This window comes from Motacilla alba, chromosome 5 (assembly GCF_015832195.1).
Source record: "Motacilla alba alba isolate MOTALB_02 chromosome 5, Motacilla_alba_V1.0_pri, whole genome shotgun sequence".
In the NCBI taxonomy this organism is placed as follows: Eukaryota; Metazoa; Chordata; class Aves; order Passeriformes; family Motacillidae; genus Motacilla; species Motacilla alba.
Window position 1 is genome coordinate 8,168,431 of NC_052020.1, and position 17,026 is coordinate 8,185,456.

The window sequence follows — 17,026 nt, forward strand, 5'->3', positions numbered from 1 at the left end:
TGGCAGGGAAAACACAGGAGCAGCGCGTTCTGGAAAAAGAGGTTTATGACAGTTCTCTCTCTGTAGCTGTGGCCAGCCACTTGTTCCACCTTTTCCAGAGTGAAGACTCTTGCACAGATGTATTTTACTCTGATGACAGCACAAATTGGTAAGATAAGAAATTTTATTAACTGACTTTCCTCCATCCACAGTTGTAATATGAGGGAAAGAAATGGAGCAGGAAAAAACCAAGGTAAAACAATAACTAAGGCCCACTTCCTTTATGGTCCTAATCAACAGGTATCTGATTGTATGATGTATTGTTATTATATAACAATATTATATTATAACAATAACAATATAATATATATTATATATGTGTTATTGTATTGTTACTCCCATTACAATTTTATCCTGTAGTTAACAACACTCTTGGCCTGAGAAGATCTGTTTCTTCCATTCTGGCAACACCTCATCCTCATTTTGGATGTTGATTGGGAAAAAATTCCTCAAAATCAACCCATTCCTCCTGGATTCTAACCCACCAGTCCCTGGGGGCCCAGGGTGATGGAGCACCTTCCTCAGTGATGTAGCAGGTGCTACATCCTGGTTTGGCATTTGTAATGCTGGGGCAGTAAATGAAAAGGCCCCAGAAAAGGCAGTAAAACCATTCAGTAAATCCCACAGGATTTAACAGTGTGTTTGGAAGGCACATCATCCAAGAGAGGGAGGCCAGCAATGTTTTGGCTGAGGTGTGCCTGTGGATCTGCAGCTGAATGAAAAGTTAAACACTTTTAAACAGCAGGCTGACCCCCACCACCTTTCTAACTTCCTTAGATTTGTCTGCTGCTCAGGCAGGAATGCCTCACTCTCCATGAGCCAGGAATTCTCTCCTTTTAACAAATCACCCAAAGGTCCAAAAAAGCCCAAAGCTTCAGGCAATCACAGAGTGATTATGATCACCCTTCACACAGAATCACTGTAGAAAGGTTTGGGTTAGAAGGGACCTTAAAGCTCAGCTCATTCCATCCCTTGCCACGGTTTACTGTATTCCACTAAACCAGGCTGCTCCAAGCCTTGTCCAGCCTGGTCTGGAACGCTTTCGCTTCCTTAGTCACTCTTGTAGGGATCCTGGGTATGGATGGGACAGGCTTCTCTCTCTTCTGACTCAGTAATGGCTTCGTAACACTCCAAAGTCTGGCGCAGAGGAAACCCCTTGCAGATCCCCCCTGGAATGTCACCAGTGGCCAAATAACGCAGAGGCTTCCAGAGGTGTGGAGGGCAGCATTCCCACAGAATATGGCATATGGAAAAACTTCCACTTTCCTGTTTCCCTGCCTCAATTAGGCCTCTAACCAGATCCTGTTCCTAGAGAACTGCTGCCTGCACCTCCCCACCCCACCCACATATGTATAGATTGGTCTGGGAGCTCCCTGTTACAAACAGGGATTTGAAAATACTGAACCTACCCCATTCCCTACAGCTTCCACATTTCCCTAATTCCCACATTGCTTGATTTCATGCTGTCCCAACTTTCTTACTACACTCACAGTGAGAGCCACCCCAAAAAGCCTATGTTAGATAAGAAGCTTCCCTCCTATACACTCAGCAAATGAAGGATCAGCAGATGGAAAGGAACCTGTTCCCAGTCCCAAAGCTGTCCCCAGCTCGATGGGACACAACCTCCTCCATCCAGCTTCTCCCCAGAACTCAGCACCAGAGAAGAGGAATGAAAGAAGAGTAAGAAAAAATTAAGAGCACATATTACAAAAAAAAAAAAAAAAGCAACAAACAAAAAACAACCAAAAAAAGGGAAAAATCATATTAATTACATTCATCCATGGAATTAAGCAGCACCACCTCCCCAAATCTGGCTTAGCCAGCTCTCCTCAGGGCAGGATCTTCAGGGTGACCACCACAGGAGGCAGCAAGGCTGGGGAATTCCCCTGCAAGGATCCACTGCTGCTTACTTATGTAGATAAGCATCCAGCCAGAGCTCCCCGGAATCTTTCAAAGAGCTGCCAAGAGAGAAACAAGGGAATGAACCCCGTGTTCCATCCAGAGCCTCGTGGGGAGCATTCTACAGACGAAGCAAAGGAGATCATGAAGTGATTTGGGTCAGAAGGGACCTTTAGAGGCTGCCCCTGCCTGTCCATCCCCTCCCCTTTTGCCTCCACAGCACTGACAGCCCTCGACTTGGGAACGGGCAGGTCGATACTCACTGCACGATGTCTGCAAAGGCCGTGAGCAGAGGCTTGCACTGGTACTCAATGCCATGCTTGGCACACAGGGACTTCACCAGAGGGGCCACCTTCCAGTAGTTGTGCCGTGGCATTGTAGGGAAAAGGCTGTGGGAAAAGGAGGTGCTGATTCAATGGCATCCCTCACCACCACATGGAATCCTGGCCCCGCTGCTGTGCCTGATTCTGGAAGTGCCCCAAGCTCCCCTTGTGCCAAAGCCATGGGTGCTCTGCAATGGTCCCTCTCGTGTCCCTTCAGTGCCCGTGCTGGGAATTCTCCCCCCTGTGCCATGCAGCTTAGATCTGAAGTGGTGCTGGTGCTCACTGGTGCTCCAGAAATTTTCTTTTTGGAGTTCCTGTTCTGTTCCCACACAAAGAGCACAACACAAACCCAACATTATCTTTTGCTCCTGTCTCAGCTGATAGAGGGACCTTGGAGGCTCTTCAGCCCTGGTGTATCTAGCACTCCTTGGAACTATTCCCAACTCCTGTTTCCACTCACTGGTGCTCGATCTGGAAGTTCAGGTGGCCACTGAACCAGTCATTGAACAAGGACTGATGAACATTGCAGGTTGCCTGGAGCTGAAAGGAAAAAAAAAGAAGTCCTGTTTTAAGTATTATTTTAGCAATGCCCCATCTCAAACACAGGTTTCTCATCCCCACAGGAATTCTGGCTGCACAAAACAGCTCCAGGAGTTAGTTCCAGCCAACAAGAGGTGGCCAGGCTGAGATAGATGGATTTTACACACCCAGAACTGTCACAGATCTCCATAAATAAGGTCTCACCTGGGTAGAGAACCAGTCCACATTCTTATCGTAATCAATGTGCATGGGGATGTGATTCATTTGCGTGACCCAGACAAACCAGTTGCTTTCTATAAACCTGTGCAAAAACAAAAAACCATCACAGATCACACACCCATGATGTGACAAGTCTGTACAAAACACTTGTGCACACACCAGCTGGTGGTTGCCTGACAAAATGAACACCAGAAACCAAAACAGATCAGACCTACACACACCTTCCACCTCCTGCAGCCTGACAGGAAACCACCCCTGTCCCACTGAAAGGATCAGGAGAGAGAAGAACAGGGAGTGATGAGAAAAATAACCAGGGGGCTGGAGAAAAGCTGACATGAAGGATTGATACAAACTGGGCAGAGAAAATGTTGGAATTGTAAGTTGGATGATACCTGACTAACAGGTGGAGCCCCAGGGTACCCTTCACACCCAGGAAGGGGAAGTAGGTGAGGAAGAATCGGATGTAGAAGGACAGCATCCAGGCCAGGTCCTGTAGTACAGGGGACAGGGAAAACTTCATTAAAAGGAAGAATTTCTGACTTCTGAATTTACCATCACTCCCTTTAAAATCTCCCATAACATCTTCTACTGATCAATTTTTCCTCCCCAGCCTCATCACAAAGTAACCTGACACCAGCCATTCCCTGTGCTCAGGAATTATCCTGGTTCCATGAGCCCAGCAGAGGGCCAACACCAGACAGGACATGCTCTACAGCACCACGTTTTCTCTGGATCTAAAGAGGAACCAAGCAGTGAGAAACCCCAAACCCCGAACACCAGAGAACATCTTTTGTTCCCCAGAGGATCTTTCACAAAGAAAGGCTGTGGAAGATCCCCCTTTGGCAAACACCATTGCCAAATCTATACCCACATCTTTTGCTGCAGACACACACAACTCTCAGTAAATCTGGCACTGGAATTCATCCCTAAACCCAGGAGAAGCCCCCTGGCCCCGTGGAGCTGACTCACCACCCACTGCTTCCGCTGCACGGCGAAGTAGAAGATGTACCACTGGAAATAAAGGGGCACCAGCGCTGGGGGGCCGACTGCAGGGACAAACAGAGCCATGAATTATCCCAGCAGGATGGGATGGAATAGGAAAACAAGGGGCAGAGTGACTGCTGGCCATGGAACTGCACGGGGGAGGGTACTCACTGATGAAGAAGTACTTGTGCTGGTGGTTGTAAGGCATGAATTTCTTCTTTTGCACACCAAGCTGTTAAAATACACAAATTACTCAGGCCATGAAGATACCCGTGCACACATTCCTAAACTTCCAGGAGATGTTCTGTCCAACCAAGCCAGCATCCACCATCCCCTGGAACCTCAGCCTGGGTGAGTTTTCACCGTGCAGAAGGGGCTTGGCAGTGCCTTGCACACACACAGCGACCTGCACAGGAAGCTCTGCCCCTACAGAGGGCACAAGCTGCCTAAAAATGCTGAAATAGAAACCCACACAAACGGTTTGCTGACAAAGCAGAGCTTCAGAATTAAAAAACCCAAGTTATGGTACTGTTATGATACTGTTAATGAAGATGGCAGTGTGTGGAATTCCCATCTCCTTGCAATTAGTCTGGAAAACAGAGACGTGAGCATCTAGGCATGAAACTGTGCACAAGAATGAGGGTGAACAGAATATCTTCCCTCTGAGGCTGCTCATTTTTCAATGTTTGCTGTACAAACATAACAGACAAAGCCACTGGCTTCCTTAAGGAATGCCATGATATCCCTGTTCATGCTCAAATTAATTCCCAATAGCCCATCCCTTAAATTCAATGCAAATCAGAGCATTTAAAGTGACACTGTGAATTTACTTCGCCTTTTTTTTTTTTTTTTTAAAGGACAGCAAATGCTAAAGCCACTCATTTAACTGCAGAGCTGTACCAGAAACAGAGCTGGACTCCAGATGGGAACCACTGTGACACCCACTGCAGGCTGAGACCACTAAAAAAGCTTCTTTGATCAGGAATTGTAAAAGTTCCAGACAGCCCTGGCTTGTCATCTGCTGCTTCCATCCCCAGGTCACTACAATTAGTCACACTGATCTTGGCAAAAGAGAACAACTTGTAATTCTGATCTTCATAAAACTGAAATTCTCTCATCAAGGGAAATAGGAACTTGTAATCATGACAAATATTTCATTCTTATCTTCCAACACTGCAAAAATAACTTTGAGTGAAGTTTGAAGAATATAAAGGTCTCAGAATTGCTGGAATATTACTGAGGAATATTAGAGACAAAGGAAGGCAAAGTAGAATCATATGAAATCATACTAATTAGCGTCCAAGCTCTCTGCAGCTCCCCAAATTTGAATCCTACTGCTGTCACTTCCCAGCTTCCCTCAGGTCTCACCTCCACAGAGAGGGTTTTCCCCAAAGCAAAAAACAAGGGGTGCATGTTGACATCGGGATCCTTCCGGAAGCAGTTGGGTTTGGCGTGGTGCTGGAAGTGGAGGTGATTCCACCAGCTGGCCGGGGCTCCCTGTGGGAATGGACGAGAAGAAAGTGCCCTAAAGAAGGTGGATCTTCTGCCCTCAACTCTCTCCTTACCCTGGGATTGGTTCTGGCTGCAGAGCAGGGCTCTGGCAGCACCTCCCCATGGCCAGTGCTCACCTTGAGGTGGCCGATGACGAACTTGTGCACCCAGTGGTTCCACCTGGACTTGCTGAAGACTGACAGGTGTCCAAAATCATGCTGGAGCCAGCCAGCCTGGGCCTGGAATTAAGGATACAACAGTGGGGAAAAAGAACTGTCAGGAGGGGCTATGTCTGAAAAGGGCTTTCTTCTCCTACTCCCACGCTCCTCACAACGTATCCCTGGACAGCAAAAGCGCTTCCACTGCCAGAGCCCAATCCCAATTCTCCTTTTTCACGACACACTAGTGCACTCCAGACTCTGCCTAATGACTTTTAGTCCTGGACAGTTGTTTTCATGAGGAAGGGAAAAAAAGTCATGAGAAAAAAAACAGCCACAGAGCTGAGAACCAGCATTTATTCCCTCACAAAACTTCTCTGAAATGGGCAACAAAGTCTCCTTTAAGGAGCAGCTTGCTGCTGCCTCCTCCAAGTACTTGTAATTCCAAGGGGATCAGCTGGCCACGGGAGGAATAGCTGGGGCTTTGAGAGCTGCTCTGCCCTCTCCTCTAACTCCCTGCAAGTTCCCATGGGAACACAGTGGCTTGGCCCCTGCACACTGCCTCGGAGTTCTGGCACCGTGGAGCTCAGGAGCGGGGCACAGCTTTCATCCTGTGGGGAAGGCTGGAATAAGGAAGGCTTTGATGGAATGTGGGGAGGAAAAAGAGAGGCAAAGCCTGCTCTGCCACAGCAGCATGTGTAGTTTTGCCTTTTGGTGGAATCCAGAGAGAAGCAGGATTTGGGGAAGTCCATTATGGTAAGATCTGTCTCCTGCTTATGGCAACAAGCAGCTAAGTCCCAAATTTGGCTGTTTGGGGCTTATTTTGTGTAGTTGCTCACCTGGACAGTGCCCAGAAGCACAGCAGAGAAGAGGAAAGGCACCAAGGATGCTCCAAAATACCAGATGATGAGCCAGGCTGCAACATCCAGCATCAAGATGTGGCAGAGATAGAGGATGAAAAAGGCGTGGTTGGGCTGGAGAAGCCCCATCCTCTCCACGGTGGCACGGAGTTCACGGAAATCCTCCACCAGCTTTTTCTGTGGGGAGACCCAAAAACATCCACTGGTCAGAAAACACCTCAGGAACATCAACAGGAGCATAGTTTTCCCTCTCAGGGCTAAAAAGGGGGAAAGCTGAGGGTCACCTGGAGACAAATCTTTGCTAAAACTACAAATAACGATGTGAAATGAAGCTTCAGCCAACAGTGATTCCAGGAGATCCTATGATCTTACGTACAAGGAGTTCTGCCTGCCAGTCAGAAAAGTTAAACAGTACAAGTTCAACCCCAAAAGCAAGTTTTTATGACACTCACGTTCTTGCTGGGCTCAAAGCTGGGCTGATCTGGAGCCAGTTCCCCAATCAGGAGAGGGTTCATGTACTTCCTTACCAGCGCCTTGTCAAGATGAAAAGCAATGAAAGGATCCTGAAATGCAGACAGAGGAACAGGAGGAAGAAAAACCATCATTCAGGTGGCAGCAAAAGAAATCTATTCCATGATATGCTGGACCATTCAAAAGATTCCTGTTGGGGAAACCAGTTACTTTTATTATCTAAATGTGGTGTCAATCTCCATGGCAACCAGGTGAAAAAACCCATTAGTGGCTGCTATCACTACAGACTCTGTCCCTATATTTAAATTACAAATCCTGTAGGCACACATGGCACTTTGGTATCTAATTCCTGATCTCCCATTTACCTCCTTTTTGACATTTCTCTGATGCCCAAATTAGCATATTTTTACAATCTCCCTCAGCCTAAGGATGTGGGGTTTTTAAATTTTCTGGGACAATATTTGCTTGCTGGGCATCACTTTGTAAGATTCCTGCAAGATAGATGCATTGTTTATCACTATAATTACTAGGCCATCATTGTGTGCTTTTAAAATAAAACGTGCTTTTAAAAGATCTCTGGTCAGGAAAGGGGTTAAAAATCTGGCTGGTGTTGCCAGCTCTAGGTCAGCTGTAGCATCCTCCCTGCTCAGGGTCACTGAATAAAAAAGGGAAAAAGAGAGGGGAACCAACATTTGCATCTTCTCATTAGAAAAGAGGGAGGAAATGGGGAGGAGTATGTGGGCAGAGCAGGGGAGGATGGTACCACACATTTAGACCAATCCTTTGCATGGAGGCTGTAAAACCTGGAGTGCAATCCCAGCTGGGGGTTAGGGGACGGCTGACTGCACCTTCTGGAAATCAGAGCAGTGAACCAGAGGAGTTCTTCCTTTACTTCCTAGTTTTTCCTGGTTTTGTGGAGTCTCGTTCTTTTGATCCCCAGGGACAAAACCACTGGGAAGTAAAACTTGGCAGGGGTTTCTGAGCCGTCAGCAGTTCAGCTGCAGCCAGCAATGGCACTGATATCATCACCATCACCTAAAGAATGCAGCTGGCTGCAATCCCACCACGAAGCCCTGCTAACTCCATGGGCTGACCCCTTTCTGCTCACAGAAACTCAGAATGTTCGGGTGAGAAAGGCCCTTCAGAGCTCATCTCATTCCCCCCTGCCACGGACACCTTGCAGGTTGCTCCAACCTCCACCCAGCCAGGCCCGGAACACTTCCAGGGATGGGTTCCACCACTTCTCTGGGCACCCTGTGCCAGGGGCAGGGCTTTGAAAACGCACATGTGCACCCTGCCCTCGCGAAATGCTGCACATTCACTTGTCATTTCTGGATCTAAATGATATTCCTGCGACGGCATCTTCACGCGGAGATCTCAAGTTTCAGCCTGGCTGAAACACAGCTCACCAACACCATCCTAGAGGTGGATTCCCACCCCATATCCACCCTTGGGTCCAAACACGCGCGTTTGGAGAGATTCATGGAAAAGGCACAAGCAGACAAAGGAAGGAAACACCGCTGGCAAAGCCACCCTACTCCAGCAGCATGTACTCCACTCTGCAACAGCCGCTGGCACTCAGGCACGAGTGATTCATTCCTGTTTCGTGACTGAAATACGACTATCAGCGACATTCTGCTCCAGTACCATCTCGGGTTCGGCGAGTTGAGCAAGGCGAAGGCACCCGCGCTGCAAACAGCAACTCTGTCACCGCGTGTGCCACACGGCTGCCAGCACCCGATACTCCTCTGCGTGCAAAAATTACCGCGGCGACTGGGTTGGTTTTTTTATCCCGGCTGCGGCTTTTCAGTCACTCCTTCAGCAGCGCTTCCTCAAACAACAATCCCAAACAATTCCCGGCGGAGCGTGCGCGCTGCGCGCTCCCTTGCGCACCGCTCCCGGCGTCCGCGCGTGTGGCACAGCGAGTGTCCAGGCGTGCGACACGGGCTCCCTGCCTGCTGCCAGCCCGGGAATCCCGCTCCCAGCCCCGGAGATCCCGCTCCGCGCTCATCCCTCCCCCAGCCCTCGCTGCCGGGGCCGCAGCCGGCCGCTCACCGTGGCGTCCTGCCCGGCGTAGTGGCTGATGACCCGGGAGCCCCCCGGGTGTCTCCGGCAGAAGTGGCTGATGTCGTACACCTTCCTGTCGATCACCAGCCAGCGCTCCTGCGGCGCCGGCCCCCTCCCGTTCCGCTGCCCGATCTCCTCCCAGGTGAAGCGCCGCATCTCGCCCCGGACGGGCTCCGAACCCTCCATGGCCGGGCTCGGCTCGCCCGGGCTCGGCTCGGCTCGGCTCGGCCCCGCTCCGCCTCCCCGGGGTCCCCACGCCCACCGCGGTGCCCCCCGCCCACTGGGCTGCGCCCGCCGTGCGCCCGCCCCCGGGGCCCGGAGGGGCGGCCGGGATGCCGGGGGGGTCGGGGGTGGCACCGCGGGACGGAAGGGAATGCGGGCTGGCTGGGCTGGGATGGCCCCCGGAATCATTTCGTGGAGAGCGGCGAGTTCCCCCAGCACTGCCCAGCCCGTCAGTCACAGAACCACGGGAGCGTTCGGGTTGGAAAGGAGCTCTGGGCATCATTCAGTTCAACCTGACCCTGCCAAGGCAGGGTCACCTGGAGCAGGTGGCACAGGATCCACGTGGGTTTGGAGACTCCAGAGAGGAGGACTCCACATCCTTCCTGAGGTCCCTGAGCAGCCTGCCCCAGTGCCCTGCCATCCTCAATGTAAAGTTCTTCCTCACGTTGAGGTGAAACCTCCGGAGTTTTAGTTTGTAGCTTTTGCTCCTTGTCCTGTTGCTGGGCGCCACGGAAACACGCTTCCAAATGCCTCATTCACGCGGTTTTTAAATCCCCCCAGCTGATTCCACCACTGCCCCAACAGTCTGGTCCAGGGCTTGTCAACCCTTGACAACAATTCTCCCTCAAATCCAACTTAAACCTCCCCTGGCACACCTTGAAGCTGTTTCCTCTTGTCCTGTCACTTGTTGCGTGGGGGAGAGACCAAACCCCACCTGTCTCCACTGTCCTTCCAGGTGATGCCTTGAGAGGCTACCTGGAACAGAGGCTAGACAGAGTTAAAGGAATAAAGTAGGTCTTTCTTAAAAGGCCTTCAAAGTATACACCTTGGGCACAACAAGAACCTGGCCATGTCTCTAGCCAAGATGGACCCAAGATGAAGGACTGGTCATGAGTTTTCACACTTTCATAAGTTTTGGTCCACTTACATATTGGGGTTGATTGTCCGATTACAGCTTCGAGTTATGAAGTCCCATCCTCCCAGTTTGCTCTCCTCAATTCCCTGTTGTTTACACATTTGGGCTCGAAGCTGCAACGGTGTCCTTGGTTCTGGGGCTGGAAAAGGATTGTTTTGTCTAACTAAACTGTGAGACAACTTGCGAACACTTTATGTGAAGTTCAGAGTTATATACTAATGCAGTGCAGAATCTGGAAAATATGAAAGCTAAAACTTAAGGCAATCACAGGGAGTTTCCCTTCCTCACACTCAAGTTCCTTCTTCTGAACCACTTTTACAACCTGTTTCTCCTTATTTCTATGCTGATTGTGACATATCTTCCCTACCCTTGATTTTGCTTCCCCTTTCCAGAAGATCCCTCCCTCTCTTCCATCTGTTCTGCCTCTCCCTTCCAGCTGCCTCAGCCTTTCCTGTTCCTGAGGCTCCTTTTGGCTGCTCATGCCTGGATATGCAGCCAGAGAGAGGGAAGGTGTTGCCACAGGTAAATCACATCAAAACCCTGCAGATGATTCTTTAGACAGCAGAGTAACACTGGAAGAGTGAATGATGCCAAAACAGACCAATCCCTCTGTGTGGGACCTCATCCATATGAGCTACAAATTAAAATTCCTCTCCCTGCACTCATCTCCCTTTCCAATAGCAGCAGCAGCCTTCTCCCTGAACTCTGGTTATTGATCCCAGATTTCTTTGTTTCCATTCACACCTTCCAATCTGACCTAGTTACAGCAATTCCAGTTGAAGGTAACCATAGAAACAAAGAGCCACCAGGCTGCATCACCTGATGGCTACATCACATCTTGGAATTCTGTGCCTGCAAAACACTGGATGGAACATTTTTATTTCCATCCCTTCGGCAATTCATATTAATAAACATTAATGGATGTTTAGTATCTTTTTAAACATCATTATATTGAGAACAGTGCAGTAATTGATTCAAATTATCTTTTTTTTCCCCATCATCAATTGCACAACAGAATATTTATCCTAAATTTAGTTGATATTTATGATCTTTTATCAGGAATACAGGGGACATGCAGAGATCAGTTTTCTTTTTGCTGTATTTGTTAAAAGCAAACAAATTCCATCTTCCTATAAGAGTTAAACCTTTGGATACTTGCTTTGAGGGATCTTAACAGGCAAAAAGCACCACTAAACTTGATAAAATCCACTCTTGTTCCCTTCATGTGCTTCCTCTGGTTTCTGCAGCTATAAGGGCTGTTAATGCCTTATTAACACAAATTATACAACAACCCCTGGAATTTTCTTCCAAGCTCCTTCTGACATGAAATCCCTGGCTGTGATTGTTTTCCCCTCAGCAGATGATTCAAGACAAGCCATGGAGGCTCCTGGAATCACCAGCCCTCAGCAGGGAAGCTTTCTGTGTCCTGCCAGTTGCCAGCAGTGCTTGTTTGCCCTGCCCTTGCCCCACTCGGGATTTCAATGGGTGTCTCAGAGACAAGAATGGGACCTTTGTCATGAAAACAACCAGGGAAAAACCAGCTGCTGTCATAGACTCACCAGCATCCTGCATCCAGCTGGGATTCCTGGCATCAATCCCTGCTGCAACACAATTAACCAGGTAAAATGAGTCCTTCAGTGCCCTGACTCCTTGTTTTACCTTCACTGCTTCCACCTCTGTATTTGCTGTCACCATCATGCTGTGACCCAGCTCCCCAGACTACCAAAACCACCATCATGAACCAAACCCACTACCATGAGCCACCAAAAATCCAAGGGGAGGGAAGAGATGCTCTTTGGTTCACTCCTCTGATCAGCCTGCAAATCTGGTGACTGGGGATCACCAGAATTTGGAGAAAATATACTAAAATTCCTTATTTCACTACCATGATTTGGCTGGAACATGCTTTAAAATACCCAAGTGACCTGGGTGGTGAGGGATCACTAAATATTCACTAAATATTTGGGCATCTGGTGACCAAACCAGTAATCAGGGAAAGAGGGAGATGGGTTGAAAGGACTGCAGTCTTTCTTTTCTCCTTTTAGAGAAAATGAGTTACAGTGATGGTTGGTGAGGTCTGAAACCACAGGAAAAAAAAATAAAAGGAAAACAACAAATGCTGAAAAACAGTTTAAAAGGGCAGAGCCTAAAAGAAGACTCAGTTCTTGGCTTTGATTCAGCCTAAGAAGAGCTGAAGATTGCAGGCACAGGGGAATTGTGGTGGCATGATTTATAAGCTTCTGTCATCAGTGCAATTAAAACAGCCACGTTGATGAAGCAAATGCAGCAGGAAACCACTAATTTAGTCATTGTGTTAGTACCAGGGAAGAGCTTGACGGCTCCCTGTAACACCATTCCTACACCAGGCTTAGGATCCACTGCAAGCATCTGTGTAACACCAGCAGAAGAGAGAGAAATCGGAAATATTGCCTTTATTCTGGTTGTATTATTGGGAATGAGCTGGAATACTGGGATAAGTTGGCCTAAATGAGTTAGTGTTGTACCCAGAACTCTTCGTTAGGGTTGCTAACACTTCCTACCCACAAAAAAAGTCTTGATTTTCCATACAAACAGTGTAACTTGGAATATTTGCTCATGGAATATTTGCTCAGCGCTCTGCTCTAATAACTCAACTGACTGATAAATGCAAAAGTGACTGTTTGGATGCAAAAAAAGACTGAGATTGTGAGGAGTTTGCATCTTGGCAAGAAAAACATCCAGGAGTTGCTCTGTGTAAGGGAGGAGATAAAAATAAGCTTATTTTCTGTCCTTCAGAAGTCATAAATTCAGATTAGCAACTGAGGGAGTGAGGTGGTGATTGTTTAGAGTTGTACACTTTTGGAAGCAAAACCTGAGTAAGGAACAAAAGGTAAGGATCTGATGATAACATGGGAATATCAGCAGGACTTGCACTAGAAATCATTACAAAGCAGCATCAGGACAGAGCATTTCTCTCCTTATTCCTGCCCTGCTGCAGTGCCTGCTGCTTTCTGAGTGTGATTCCCTCCCCTGCTCCCCTGGCAGTTTGTGCCCTGACCCTGATAAACCCACGGGCAGCCCCAGATCCACTGCAGAACGTGGAATCCCTGCCAGCCATGGCCAAACAATGGGGATTTCTGTTCCTTTGTTGGTTGTTTCCCTCTCAAAGTTCCTCAGCTCTCAGCCACTCTCCCAGGACTAGAGAAGAAGTGGAATAAGTCAGAGTAAAAAATATCAAGGAAATCTTTGGTAGCAGTTTGTTTTAAATGCATAGACTGCTGCAGGATTCCCACCTAATCACTGGGTTCCCTCACTTAAGGCTCCAGCCCCCCATTCCCAGCCCAGCTGTTTCCCACTATGTTTAAATTTATTATTCAATTTATTATTTATTTTTATGTTCAGAGCTCCTCAGCCTTTCCGTCTTGTGAAAGACAGGGAAAACCTGGGGTCCTTTCTCTCCTCACACGCATTTTTCTTTGGCAGAAAGGAAAAAGGTACCAAAAAGACTATTAAAAGTATCAACAAGTTTAAAGGTGCAGCTAAATATGAATTTCACTCCGTTTTTCTCCCCAAATCCTCAGTTCCTGCCTTCTTCCCCTCCAGAAAGCTGTTCTGTGTCTTTCCCCTGTTCACTGCTCTTTCCTGCTGCCTCCTTTTCCCACCTCATGCCTTGGAGCCATCTGGCCTTACCGGGTGGTGGATCTCATACTATAAACTGGGTGAAAAGGAGGATTTTCCCTGCATCCATGAGGATTGCAGCACAGCTACAGGGCATTTCCATGTGCTGGTGCCAGTCTGCGTGCTGCTGTCAAAGTCTAGTCCTTTCTAAAAACCAAATTAAAAGAAACTTATCAGACCTTGCCAAAAAAACTTACCAGACCTTGCCTCCTACATAAAACTCCACAATGGGATAAGACAACTAACACAGAAAATGTTGTGATTTTGCTACATTTTTAAAGTGCTTTCCTCAGGGATAAGGAACTTTTTTTACATTAAACCAATGCATGAGACAGTAAAGATCCCTGAGCTGCCAATTTTCCCTGCTTTTTCACCATTCCAGTCTACTCCAGTGAGAAATCCTTCTCTGACTCATGAGCTGAAGAGCAGACATGCCATTTCTACATGTGCTCCCTGCAAAAACTCTTCCACTTTTACATCCCCCCTTCCCATACTTTGCTCCCTTTCACAATCCTCACCTTTTCTGCCCACATCTCGTGACTCTTTGGTTAAACTCAGGGCTTTTATGTCCCTCACACAAGCTCTTTGTGCTGCTAAAGCTACACCGGGCAGCGACCGCAGCCTTTCACCCACTTGGCCATAGAGCAGAGCCTGTTCTCCTCTCTTTGCTGGGGCTGGTTTGTGTCCCAGGAGCCAAAGAAAACTCGGAACAAGCCCTGCCTGAAGCCTGACAGCCTGGCTGGCTGTGCTGCAGGAGGCTGAGAGCAGCAGGGATTGTTTTAGAAGAATCTTTCAATGGCTTGTCATTAAGTTATGGTGCAATTTTCCATGGGAAATATCCAGGTGGAGAGTTCTGGGAGCTGATTTTGCTTCTTTTGTCTATCTACAGGTAAATTCCAAAATGGACCAACCTCCTTTTCAGCTCATTTCATAGAATCAACATAGAATCCAGGAAGGGTTTGGGTTGAGAGGGACCTTAAAGCTCATCCTATTCCAACCCCCTGCCATGGGCAGGGACACCTTCCACTATCCCAGGCTGCTTCAAACCCTGTCTAATCCAGCCTGGGACACTTCCAGGGATGGGGCAGCCACAGCTTCCCTGGGAAACCTGTGTGAGGGCCTCAGCACCCTCACAGGGAAGGATTTTTTCCTGAGTTGTACATATCCAGACACACCTATAGGCTTAAAATCCCCAAATTCAAAGAACTTTTCCCTCATCACAAGCAACAAGTTTCAAGTCCACCTTAATGTGGTGTCTGGCTGTAATTTAGTTTGATCCTTGTCACAGGGCTATTTTGAACCAAACTAAATAAAACTTGCATGTCTTAGCAAAACATTCCTGTCATTTCTGACTTTCCTCACCCCACCCCACAGGCAAAGATTGTCCAACAGGCTGAAGCCATCCTGCAGCATTAACACCAGGCAGAAACAGAGGAAAGCTCTGGCATGGCTTGGCACAAAGCTAAAGAGGAGAGATTTGGATTGGAAGAAATCCTTCCCTGTGAGGGTGCTGAGGCCCTGGCACAGATTTCTCAGAGAAGCTGTGGCTGCCCCATCCCTGGAAGTGTTCCAGGCCAGGTTGGATGGGGCTTAGAGCAACCTGGGATAGTGGAAGATTTCCCTGTCCATAGCAAGGGATTGGAACTGGATGGTCTTTAAGGTCCTTTCCCACCCAAATCCTTCTGTGATTCTATGGTTAACCCTGTGGGTTCCTTCCCCTCCTTAGGCCCTGCTCTGCCACTACAGGAAAGATTAATAATCCTCCCACTTATTCATGCAAAATATTCAAGGAAAAGCTTCCTATTGCCAGGAAAGCTGGGGATCACACCTGCCTGGCCCTGGAAAGTGGCCACAAGTCCTGTCAGAGGTAAACCGAGCCGCAGGGAAAGAGGTCTGTGTTGTTCTTTTCCTTGCCACACCACACCTTGCATAACCTAACGCAGGAATTGTGTACAATAAAGTGCCTCACGGCAAGGAAAAGATGGCAAAGATGGCACTATCCCACCCGTTAATAAAAGCATGGCCTGGGGCAGCAGAGCTCAACCAGCTCTGCTTGTGCCACAGCAAAGCTGTGAAGTCTGCCAGCCTGGCAAAAACAGAGCAAAACAATGCAGATTTTGGGCAGAACAGCAATAGCTCCTTTCTGAGCTCAGCAGGGAATAGTGGGGTGAGAAGTCTGGGGGGGGGAAAGGCAGAAAAAGGAGGAAAAAGCAGAAAAATGTATGGAAAAGGGGGGGGGGAGAGAAAAAAAGAGTAAAAATAGTGAAAAAGATTACAAAAAGAGTAAAAATGGTAAAAAATATTAAAAGGAGAGAGGAAGGAGGAGAAAAGGGTGGAAAGAGGGGAAGCAGGAGGAGGAGTGAAGGGAAAAAAAGAGGGAAAAGGAGTGGAAGGGGAAAAGGCAGGAAGGGGAGAAGGAGGGAAGAGGAGAAGGGAGGAAAAAGGGGGCAAGAAGGAAGAAGAGGGGAAAGAATTGATGAAAGGGGGAAAGAGGGAAGAAGAGGAAACAGGAGAAAGGGGGAAAGGTGGGAAAAGTGGGAAAGAGAAGGAGGAAAAGGGGGATAAAGGGAGGGAAAAGAGGGGAAAGGAGGGAAGTGGGAAAGGAGGGAAGGGGAGGGGGAGAAAAGGGAGGAAGGAGGAGAGGGCAGAAAAGGAAATCAAGAAGGAAAAAAAAAAAGAAAACGGGGAAAAGGAAGGGGGGAAAGAAGGGGGAGGGCAAGAAAAATAACGCGGGAAAAGGAAAAAAAAACGGCGGGGGCAGCTCTTTACATCAGGAGCCAAAAAATCTCGAGGACACGAAGCTCGGAGCGGGAGGTGGAGGAGGAGGAGGAGGAGGAGGAGGCGAGGGGCTCCCGTCCCCCGGCGGTCCCGGCCCGCAGCCGCTTCGAAAGATCGGGCCGGGCCAATGGGCGGGAGCGGGAGGGCGGCGGGACAGCCGGGATTGGCGCTGGGACTCGGCTGATCCCGCCGGGAGAGCCCCGGCAGCGGGCGGAGCGGAGCGGAGCGGGGGGGATGCCGCGGAGAGGGGGGCGGCGTGCCGGGCAGGGGGAGATGCCCGCGGGGAGGAGGATGCAGAGTTTGGGGAGGGGGGGGGGATGCCGGGAGGGAGGAGAATGTCTGGGAGAAAGGATGATGCTGGGAGAGGGAGGGGATGCCGAGGGAGGAGAATGCCCGGGGGGG

The 17,026-nt window shown here is 48.7% G+C and overlaps 1 protein-coding gene across 1 annotated transcript; it reads right to left on the reverse strand.

Annotated features, from left to right (window-relative positions):
• Window positions 1–145: 145 nt before the first annotated feature.
• Window positions 146–9,302, reverse strand: FADS1 (fatty acid desaturase 1). Its single transcript, XM_038138679.1, has 12 exons — window positions 9,040–9,302; window positions 6,966–7,076; window positions 6,493–6,690; window positions 5,633–5,734; window positions 5,373–5,501; window positions 4,176–4,236; window positions 3,990–4,066; window positions 3,413–3,510; window positions 3,006–3,102; window positions 2,722–2,801; window positions 2,202–2,327; window positions 146–1,997 (listed from the first exon to the last, which is right to left on the reverse strand). The coding sequence occupies exons 1-12, from the start codon at window positions 9,235–9,237 to the stop codon at window positions 1,946–1,948; spliced, it is 1,329 nt and encodes a 442-aa protein (XP_037994607.1). The 5' UTR covers window positions 9,238–9,302; the 3' UTR covers window positions 146–1,945.
• Window positions 9,303–17,026: the final 7,724 nt, after the last annotated feature.

Excerpts from the sequence above, each read along its gene's own strand:
- FADS1 (XM_038138679.1), bottom strand. The coding sequence starts at position 9,237 with ATGGAGGGTTCGGAGCCCGTCCGGGGCGAGATGCGGCGCTTCACCTGG. Across the intron at positions 6,691-6,965 it reads GCTTTGAGCCCAGCAAGAAC|AAAAAGCTGGTGGAGGATTT; the intron begins GTGAGTGTCATA and ends GTCTCCCCACAG. Across the intron at positions 5,735-6,492 it reads TGCTTCTGGGCACTGTCCAG|GCCCAGGCTGGCTGGCTCCA; the intron begins GTGAGCAACTAC and ends CCTTAATTCCAG.